We start from the raw sequence: 10,771 nt of genomic DNA, 5'->3' as shown, positions 1-10,771 counted from the left end.
GTCATGTTTGCAAAAAAATCCCACAACTTATCTGTGCCAAGTCCGTCTTGATATAAACACATGAATTCATCAAACGAGATTTCAAGGTAGTCCAGTAATCCGACATCATCGGCAGCCGCAAAATTCAAAACAGTCTTTCTGCAAGATTTGTGACATATTTCGTGAGTCATATTGAGCGACATAATCACCATTTTATGGTCAGACAATCCTTCTTCAAGATCACAACTCAGCAAAAACTCTAGTAGACCAGATGACAAAAAGACAAGGTCTAGTATCGAGGATGTTGTCGTACATACTCTCGTACTCTTTTCAACAATCTGAGTCAAATCATAGCAATAGGCGAGTTCGATCAGATGTTCACTGCTAGCTGTATCAACTCTGCCGGGAGAAAGCGACATCCAATCAATTCCTGGCAAATTAAAATCACCTGTCAGCATAATATTGTCACCAAAGTGTACGTTTAGGTCCAGTAACCTTTTTAGGTTATCAAGCACGTCTATGGTTGAATTGGGAGCTCTGTAGAAAGCACCCACTAAGACAGTACGACCATTCAGTCTGGTTTTAATCCATGCAGTTTCTAAATCATCAAACCCTTCTATAACTGAGAATACTATATTACTCTTAACCAGTATTGCAACTCCGCCACCCCTCCTTTCACGGTCTTTTCGTACTATGGAGTAGTTTGGGGGAGCAACTTCACAGTCTCTAATATCTTTATGTAGCCATGTCTCTGTGATTACCATAATATCGGGTTCATGTTCAAGGCATATACTTTCTATGGCGTCAACCTTGTTAAGCATGCTCCTAGCGTTCACATTTATAATTTTAAAGCAGACCGTCTTATGATTGTTTAGTCACTCATTGCTAGTGCTAGTGGCAACCTGGCATTTGAACCGCTGCTTGGTCTCCTCGTTCCATGCGTATAAGGTATTCTTGACTTTTAACTTATCAAAAATTAACTTAGCTTTCACGCCGTTCTTTCGTTCATCGGCACAGGAGTTCCAAAGATTTTTTCGTATTTCCACAACCCTTTTAGAAAAATCTTCATTTACACTAAATTGAGTGCCTTTTAGGTTGAAACAGTTACTCATTATTTTCATCTTATCCCTAAAGTCAGTAAGTTTAATAATAATCGGACGGTCTCTACCTGGTTCCCTCTTTCCAAGTCGGTGAATCCTTTCAATAGTGTCCACCCTTTGTTTCAGAATTTTATCAAAGATGTCATTGTTTACTTTCTGTAGTAGGTCCTCTTCACTCTCTGATTCCTCCTCCTTGACTCCGCGTACAATCAAGTTATTGCGCCGCGAGCGGTTTTCCAACTCATCAAGTTTTCTCGAAACTGTAGTCATTTCTATTTCACATCTTTCAGCAAAAGTTTCTAGTTTCGAAAGCCTATCCCGAGACTCGTCAAAGGTTTGTAGCTTTTGTTCTATAGCAGACAGCCTGGATTGCATGTCCAGAATTCTTGCTTCAGACGATGTTTGGTTTTCCTGTATTTCGCTTAATTTGCTGAGGATTTCAGTTTGAGAAGCAATTACTTGTTGAATCATTTCCATTGTATCCGGGCCAGGATTTTCCTCAACATCACCGGATAACTTCAGCAACAGGCCTACAATTGAGATACAATCACTAAAGCAAACCAGCAATGTGCGTGGACACGGCAACACGATCAAAAAAAGGCAGTTGCTACGGCAGCAATATTTTCGTCCACCAACCTGCACAAATAGTGGCACATCAGTTGACATTGTCACCACGGGGTTGCCGTGTCCACTGCTGATGGAAGGCGCAGGCGTTCCTTTTATAGGCAAAATCCGGGCTGGAAGTGTGGATGACGTCGCTGTGCTCGAAGAGGGTGCGCAGAAGGTAGTATCCACGTGCCACGACAGCAGCTCGCAGTGTGAAAAATGTACGCCCCCCGCGCACGGCAGTCGAAAGGCATCGGCAGAAGCTGGGTGACGATTGAAGCCGCTGTCTGCGCTTACTGCACGGCCCAAGGCGATGGAAAAGAATCCGGTAAGTACCTGCACAAATAGTGGCACATCAGTTGACATTGTCACCACGGGGTTGCCGTGTCCACTGCTGATGGAAGGCGCAGGCGTTCCTTTTATAGGCAAAATCCGGGCTGGAAGTGTGGATGACGTCGCTGTGCTCGAAGAGGGTGCGCAGAAGGTAGTATCCACGTGCCACGACAGCAGCTCGCAGTGTGAAAAATGTACGCCCCCCGCGCACGGCAGTCGAAAGGCATCGGCAGAAGCTGGGTGACGATTGAAGCCGCTGTCTGCGCTTACTGCACGGCCCAAGGCGATGGAAAAGAATCCGGTAAGTACCTGCACAAATAGTGGCACATCAGTTGACATTGTCACCACGGGGTTGCCGTGTCCACTGCTGATGGAAGGCGCAGGCGTTCCTTTTATAGGCAAAATCCGGGCTGGAAGTGTGGATGACGTCGCTGTGCTCGAAGAGGGTGCGCAGAAGGTAGTATCCACGTGCCACGACAGCAGCTCGCAGTGTGAAAAATGTACGCCCCCCGCGCACGGCAGTCGAAAGGCATCGGCAGAAGCTGGGTGACGATTGAAGCCGCTGTCTGCGCTTACTGCACGGCCCAAGGCGATGGAAAAGAATCCGGTAAGTACCTGCACAAATAGTGGCACATCAGTTGACATTGTCACCACGGGGTTGCCGTGTCCACTCTCGGAGGTTCTCGTGTTTCTTGTTACAGCGCCAACGGCCAACAACGCCGAAACCGGCTTTTCTGCGACACGATCCTCAACGCTGTCGCGTTAAACCATGACCCACACAGGTTTGGTCAACGCTGCCTGCCCGTCTGAAGCCCGAAGAGGTCGCGAAGGGTTGCACCCACGCTGCCGCCCGCAGGGGCGAAACCGTTGCGGTATAACCGGGATCCGCTTTCGGACCAGTTGACGTCTTCAAAGACCAAACCCTGTGCGATGTCTGTGCACATTAAGGAACCCCGAGGCAGCCAAAATCTACGGCGTCCCTCATAGGCTAAGTTGCTTTGGAAGTCGAACTCCATAAACCGAAACACAAACCGAACACAGTCGTACCTCAGCGCATATTACCACCTATCGTTCCTCAGCGCCAGCTATTCTAAGTTACTTTCACTTCTACAATATAGATGGCGCTGCATTGGCACAGCTCATGACAGTAAATTGAAATGTTTTATAGAGTATAAAGCGATGGTTATCGGGTCCCGTTTCAAAATTGGCATAAAATCGGCACGCAATTGGAAAAAATGGAAAATGTGTTCAAAGGCGTTTCATAGTGTCGCGCCGAACTAGCGATGGCGTTCTGTGGTCTCTCTGGCGGTGCTGCGACACGCTGTCGCGTCCCGCTCTTAAAGGCGAAGCTCAAGCGTCTTCCAATTTCTTAGAGCCCCTTTGAGAGCCCCTTTGAGAGCCCCTTCAAGCATGTGCTTGTGAATTTTCTCTGCGCTTTTGGGCGAGCTGCAAAAAAGAGGCTTAGGAGAAGCAAGAGGGAATTTTTTCGGACCAGTTGGTGCGTGGTATAATTGAAGGAAACCGTGCCAAAGAGAGGGACGTGGCCCAGACGCGCTTAGTCTTTTTACGTTCCTGTCTCTTCCTCACTCAGCTGAAGATAGCACTCGAAGAATGGCCCCAGTCATGTGGACCAATACGGCTTTGTGAGAGAGAAGGCGTGGACGTCCAATTGATTGCTCTGAGTAATCATGAAAGTGTTTTTTTTTTTGTAGATATAGCAATAAACTCGTGTTCTCTTACTCGTGAGCCACCTATCGTCATTAGCGACGCCATGGCAATTTGGCAAGCTTGACCTGGCGACCCAACTGGTAACAAGGAAAAAAATAAGAGTTAAACTTTACTGCCCTCTTCTCTGGTCGGTTGGGATGGTCGGTTGCTCGTCCCGAACGATGAATAGACAGTTTTAGCAGAGCGTATCTGCGCCTCCGCTCCGCTCACGGTTCCCGCAAACCTTAACCGGAGCGTTGGCCATTAGATTTCTTTTTAGCTGAGCGGGAACGAAGCGAACTGCACAAAGAGCTCATTGGCGTTGAAATGTGAAACTAGGCAAAATAAAAAAAAACTTTATTTTCCATCGCACTATAAAGGCATATTTTTGCATGAAAACATTTTATGACATGTAAGGTAATATGCACATGCTGTTTTTTAGCAGACTTTTTTTTTGTTTTTGTTAGCGAGCACAGTTGCGAGCCAACGCCTAGCGTGAGAAGGCCTAGCGTGAGCCGCGTTCGTCTCGCCGTTCCGCGCTCCGCTGGGACTCCGCGCGAGCGGAACGGAAGGGCCGGTGCGCTCGCGCGCTCCCGTCTGACCGTTCGGCGCATGCGCAGTAGCGCTCCCGCTAGCCGGCTTACCGGAGCGGAGGCGCAAGTACGCTCCGCTAAAACTGTCTAATGACGCTGGCACGCTGGCCGGTGATCGTATACACGCCAGTTATGAGAACGAAGACCACTTCGGGTCTTCGTCCGCTCGTCCGGTGACACGTTGCCGGTTGGGGCAGCAACTCCAACTTCTTAGCAAACATCATTATCATCATCAGCCTTACTACACCCACTGAAGGGCAAAGGCCTCTCCCTTGTCTCTCCAATTAACACTATCCTTTGCCAGCTGCATCCACCCTTTGCCTGCAAACTTCTTAATCTCATCCAGGTAGTTAAGAACTTGTTGGGCGAGTTGGTGCATACTGTTGTAGGTACGAATTGCGCACAAAAGACACACACAGGAAAAAGCACGAGGGAGACTGAAAGAGTGCAAACTATCAATTGTTGTTTATTAGATTCAGTGCCGCTTTTATAGACAGTGTGCACACGTGCCTACGAATAGGTGAAGGAGAGGAAAAGAAGGCAAACCAACCCTGCGCGACAATCCATCAAAACCGCTCCAGAAAATTCTTTTCCACGTTGTACAATGAAACGGAGGTGTCACTCACACAGTTATCACCTCTTGCCTTGATTTGGTATGCCTCTAGAAGTTCACGGGAAACTTTGTCATTACTCCTGCCCAGAATTCTGATATTATTTAGCAGTGGCTAAAAACCCGTGCATGCAATGCAATGAGCAGGCAAATTTGCTCCTTCTCTATTCCTAATTGAACGCTGATGCTCCCCTGCGCGTTCATTCACGCAGCGTCCTGTCTGGCCCACATACACGCGACCACACTTGAGCGGGATGAGATACACAACGCCCGTGGCGCATTTTACAAATTGTGCCGCATGCTTTATCACGCATGCTCTTTGTCGAGCGCCTTCCGCGCTGATCCTTGGCCACAACCCATCTAGCTTGCGTGGCGCCGAAAACACCACAGGGACGCCATGCCTATTAGCCACTTTTTATATTGTGGGCCACCTTGTGCATATACGGGACGACCGTAGTCTTTCTTCGCGGCAATGGCTCCTCTTTGTTGGCGCAGTTTCCTTTTTTTACCTTCCGTAGAAGGTTCTCGGCCACAGCTGAGATGACCTCGCAGGGGAAGCCGGCTGAAAGCAGCCCGTTTATCTGGTTATGAAAGCTGGTGTGCATTGCATGCGGGCATGACTTCGTCAGAGATGATTCCAGGCACGAGCTGACTATGGCTCTCTTAACTATCTTCGAGTGGGCAGAATCATAGGGAAGAAGCCCTTTCTGCGATCTCGGTACGTAATGCCAGCAGAAGTGATTCAATCCAATCTCTAGTTTGAGATCTAAAAATTGCAACGAACCATGGTTCGGAAGTTCGTGCGTAAAATTCAAACCCTTCCCAAAACGTTTAAAAAGAGTTAAAATGCTATCCACTGAATGAGTGGGGGTCAAGGTTATTTGTTTAGATAAAACAATGAGAAAATCGTCAACGTATCTAAATGCCTTAAGTACACCCTGGTTACTAAACACCTGATTCAGGGATCGGTCAATAGCGGCTAAAAAAATATTGCAAAGGGTCGGTGCAACGCAGGATCCAATGCAAATGCCTTGTCGTTGAATGTAAAAGTCATCGTTAAAAGAAATAAAAGTGGCTTGCAAATAAAATTCTAGCAAGGAAATAAAGCTGTCTGCTGGCACACCGGCTGAGTTTCGAAAACTTACTTCACCATTCCTTTCAATACATTCTCTGACGGCAACAGACATATCATCATGAGGCACGGAATAAAACAAATCCTCCACATCTACAGAGAATGCGTAGCCTTTAGGGGCGTTGGATTTCAAAAAGCGCACAACATCACCGGAGGTCTTTGTGGCAAATGGGTCCTCAACTTGTAACCTGCTCAGATGCTTATGCAAATACTGGCTTTATTAGGAACTGCCACGAACCCTTCTCACTAACAATTGCTCTGAACGGCACTGTGTCCTTGTGGGTCTTTGCGGTGAAGAAAACCGATAACGCTCTCTTCCTGCAATCAGTTATCGATCTTGCCAGCTTAGTTAAATCAAGATCACTGCACAGAGCCGCGGCCCTGCTCTTGATTCTTGTTGCACTGGGCTTCACGCGTACAAAGTTCTTAGCGATCGCTTGGCCAGCCTTTTCGTTGAAAGCTTCTTCTCGTAAAACGACGAACCCTCCAGCCTTATCAGCCTGTATCAGCACTGTATCTAATAAACACCAGTTGATAGTTTGCGCTCTTTCAGTCTCCCTCGTGCTTTTTCCTGTGTGTGTCTTTTGTGCGCAATTCGTACCTACAATAATCTCATCCGCCCACCTAACATTCTGCCCGCCCCCTGCTACGCTTACTTTCTCTTGGAATCCCCTCCGTTACCCTTAAGGACCAGCGGTTATCTTTCCTTCGCATTACATGCCCTGCCCAAGCCAGTTTCTTTCTCTTGATTTCGACTAGGATGTCATTAACCCGTGTTTGTTCCCTCACTCACTCTGCCCGCTTCCGATCTCTTAACGTTACACCTATCATTTTTCTTTCCATGGCTGGCTGCGTTGTCCTTAACTTAAGCTGAACTCTTTTTGTTAGCCTCCAAGTTTCTGCCCCGTAGGTGAGTACCGGTAATATTATGCTGTTGTACACTTTCCTCTTGAGGGAAATTGGTAAACTGCCACTCATGATCTGCGAGAATTTGCCATATGCGCTGGCATTGGCGAGATCGTGTCTCCTTGCCTGACGCCCTTCCTTATTGGAATTTTATTGCTGACTTTATGGAGGACTATAGTAGCTGTGCAGTTGCTATATATATATATATATATATATATATATATATATATATATATATATATATATATATATATATATATATATATATATATATATATATATCTTCCAGTATTTTGACATAAGGCTCTTCTACCCCCTGATTACGCAATGCCTGTATGACTGCTGAGGTTTCCACTGAGTCGAATGCTTTCTCGTAATCATTGAAAGCTATGTATTGAGGTTGGTTATAATCTGCGCATTTCTCTATCTCCTGATTGATAGCGTGAATATGATCTATTGTGGAATATCCTTTAAGAAAGCCTGCCTGATCATTTGGTTGATTAGTCTAACGTTGCCCTGACTCTATTAGCGATTACCTTAGTAAATACTTTGTAGGCAACGGATAGTAAGCTGATCGGCCTGTAATTTTTCAAGTCCTTGGCGTCTCCCTTCTTATGAATAATATAATGTTTGCATTCTTCCAAGCTTCTGGTACAGTCGAGGTCATAAGGCATTGCGTATACAGGGTGGCTAGTTTTTCTAGCACGATGTCCCCTCCATCCTTTAACAGATCTGCTGTTATCTGATCCTCCCCAGCTGCTTTTCCCCTTTTCATTGCTTCTAAGGCTTTCTTTACTTCATCTTTCGTTACTGGCGGGATGACGCATTGCTGTGCACTGCTGTCTTTCTCATTAACGCTCTGATTACATTGGCTACTGTACAGATCTGTGTAGAACTCTTCGGCTACGTTAACTATCTTATCCATATTGCTAATGACATTGCCCTGCTTGTCTCTTAACGCATACATCTGGTTTTTACCTATGCCTAGTTTCCTCTTCACTGTTTTTAGGCTACCTCCGTTCTTTATAGCATGCTCGATTCTCTCCAGATTAAGCTTCCTTATGTCGGCTACCTTGCGCTTATTTATTAACTTTGATAGCTCCGATAGTTCTATTCTATCGGTAGGGTTAGATGCCCTCATGTTTTGGCGCTTCTTAATCAGACCTTTCATCACCGGATATAGCTTCCCGGTATCTTTTCGAACTGTCCTACGCCTACTTCTACTGCGCTCTCCGTAATTATTGTTGTTAGATTATCGTGGATTGAATGAAGATCAAGATCATCTTCCTCAGTTAGAGCCGAATATCTGTTTTGCAGCGCTATCCTAACTCCTGTGCTTTCCCTCTTACGGCTAATTCGTTAATGGTCTTCTTCTTCACTAGCTTCTTCCGTTCCCTCTTCAAGTCTAAGCTAATTCTAGACCTTACCATTCTCTGGTCGCTACAACGCACCTTTCCGAGGACGGCCACATCCTGAATGATGCCAGGTTTAGCGCATAGTATGAAGTCGATTTCATTTTTAATCTCACCATTGGGGCTCTTCCAGGTCCACTTCCTGTTTTCAAGTTTGCGGAAGAAGGTATTCATGATCCGTAAATTATTTCTATCCGCGAATTCGACCAATAACTCTCCCCTGCTATTTGTAGTGCCTATCCCATAGTCACCTATCGCGAGGTCGTCAGCCTTCTTCTTGCCCACCTTCGCATTGAAGTCGCATATCAGTACAGTGTACTGCGATTTTACTTTATTCATTGCCGATTCTACGTCCTCACAGAAACTTTCAACGGTCTGGGCATCATGGCTGGATGTGGGTGCGTAGGCCTGCACCACTTTCAGCTTGTACCTCCTATTCAGCCTAATTACCATAGCTGCTACCCTCTCGTTAATACTGTAGAACTCCTCTACGTTGCCAGCTATATCCTTATTAATAAGGAATCCCACACCTAGTTCTCGCCTATCCTCTAACCCGCGAAAGCCCAGTATGTGTCCGTCCTTTAGTACTGTATACGCCTCACCTGTCCTCCTATGTTCGCTAAGCCCTATCACATCCCATTTAATTCCCGCTAGTTCCTCAAACAGCACTGCTAGGCTAGCCTCACTAGCTAAAGTTCTAGCGTAAAACATTGCAGGTTCAGATTCCAATGGCGGCCTGTCCGGAGCCAGAGATTCTTAGCACCCTCCGCTGCGTCACAGGTCTGACCGCCGCCGTGGTCAGTTGCTCTGCAGTGTGACATTCCTTGTGTGCTACGAGGTACATTCCTTGTGTGTGCTACGAGGTACATTCCTTGTGCGTGCTACGAGGTTCCACGTTCGACGGCGCGGCGTAGACGGAGACCCAGATGACAAGCATCATCAATTACCCAGCCATGCTCGTTGAGAGGGACAACCAGAACGAAGGGTTTTAAGCCCAACCGGACCCGCCGCCGCGGGGAAACGGGCTTATCCTCCCCAATTGGCGTGGCGGTTCCAGGGGCGGCCCTTCCGAGCACATTCCAGGACAAGGGAACTGTCAGCGGGCCAGAGCGCGCCTTACCTTGAGGAGCGAGTGTCAGTTGATGGATGGAGAATGGAGGCCGGTGACCCGCGGGAACTGTCAGCAAGCCAGAGCGCGCCTTACCACAGCCGACGCTATGCGCTACCTCGAAGACAACCTTCTTTCCCGCGGACTCAACACGTGAGGGGGGCGAGACCACGATGCGGTGGTATGTTTGTGCGCCCAAGTGAAAGCCCTAGCCCCCCTCCTTCCCCTCCGGCGTGGGCGTCCTCACCCTAGGGAGTGTGGAGAAGAGGATATAAAAATCGAGAAGCAGTACGGAAGAGACACGCTCAGGACGACATCGTTCGCCAAGAGGGCCTTCAGCGCCGAAGCCCGACGGCGTGCAGCTTCTGCCAGCAACCGCTCGAGCCCAACTCCGGAGCCACTCCATCGCCCCCATGAAGTCGTCGGCACGTAAGCTCGGACGCCCCAGCCTCTGAATCTTAATCATGTATAATTATTGAATATATCTGTTTGTTTAAACTGAGCCATACGGTGTCTCTTTGCCTCTCCGTCCCGTGTGGACCTGCGCATTATGGGGGTCATCACACTGGTGTCAGAAGCGGGGTCTCAAAAGCAAATGTCCTCTGAATGCTGCGACATTCATGACTTCAAAATTGTAATCAAAAGGAAATCACGGGACTGATTGTGGGACTTTTACCCCTATTTGAGAGGCTTGAGGCACCGGAGGGCTTGAAAAAAAAAATGTCTTTAACTGAGGGAGCTCCCACTCCACAGCCGTCGCTCGGAGCAAGCATGCTGGCATTAGGAAGCGTCATTCCGACGTTTACAGGAGATTAGACAGGGGTTCCAATCTGCGATTTCTTTTCCATGCTAGAAGAGATTGGGAAAATGGGGGGATGGTCTGATGCTCAAATGCTGGGAATGGCGAGGTGTAAGATGGCAGGAGCTGCTCATGATTTTGCATGGCGAGACGAAAAAGTAAAATCCACAAAATCATTTGCGGAATTTAAGAAGCTCGCGTTTGAGCATTTCGACACTGAACCACGTCACGTGCGGGTACAGAGGTTCCGTGACGCCGGACAGATGGTAGGGGAGGACGTGCGAACGTTTGCGTCGCGGCTTCAGCGCTTAGCGCGCGATACGTTAAGCAGGGAGGAGGAAGGAGACCAGCTAAAGAAGAAATACGCGGAGGATATACTTAAAGAGGAAATGACCGCTTTGTTCGTGGCTGGTCTGCAAGACCCTGTGCGCCGGTTCGTGCTCTCGCGCAAGCCGAGCAATTTCGACCAAGCCGTGGAGGCCGCAT

At 47.7% G+C, this 10,771-nt stretch overlaps 1 protein-coding gene across 1 annotated transcript; it reads right to left on the bottom strand.

Annotated features, from left to right (window-relative positions):
* Positions 1–653: 653 nt before the first annotated feature.
* LOC144104347 (uncharacterized) lies at positions 654–2,685 on the bottom strand. The gene has a single exon (XM_077637293.1). The coding sequence runs from the start codon at positions 2,661–2,663 to the stop codon at positions 855–857; it is 1,809 nt and encodes a 602-aa protein (XP_077493419.1). The 5' UTR covers positions 2,664–2,685; the 3' UTR covers positions 654–854.
* Between the last annotated feature and the right edge of the window lie 8,086 nt (positions 2,686–10,771).

The sequence above is a fragment of the Amblyomma americanum genome, chromosome 9 (genome assembly GCF_052857255.1).
Source record: "Amblyomma americanum isolate KBUSLIRL-KWMA chromosome 9, ASM5285725v1, whole genome shotgun sequence".
Classification (NCBI taxonomy): domain Eukaryota; kingdom Metazoa; phylum Arthropoda; class Arachnida; order Ixodida; family Ixodidae; genus Amblyomma; species Amblyomma americanum.
This window is presented reverse-complemented; position numbering and strand designations above follow the sequence as displayed.

What these genes read in the sequence shown, in the direction of transcription:
- LOC144104347 (XM_077637293.1), bottom strand. Translation starts at nt 2,663, where the DNA reads ATGTCAACTGATGTGCCACTATTTGTGCAGGTACTTACCGGATTCTTT.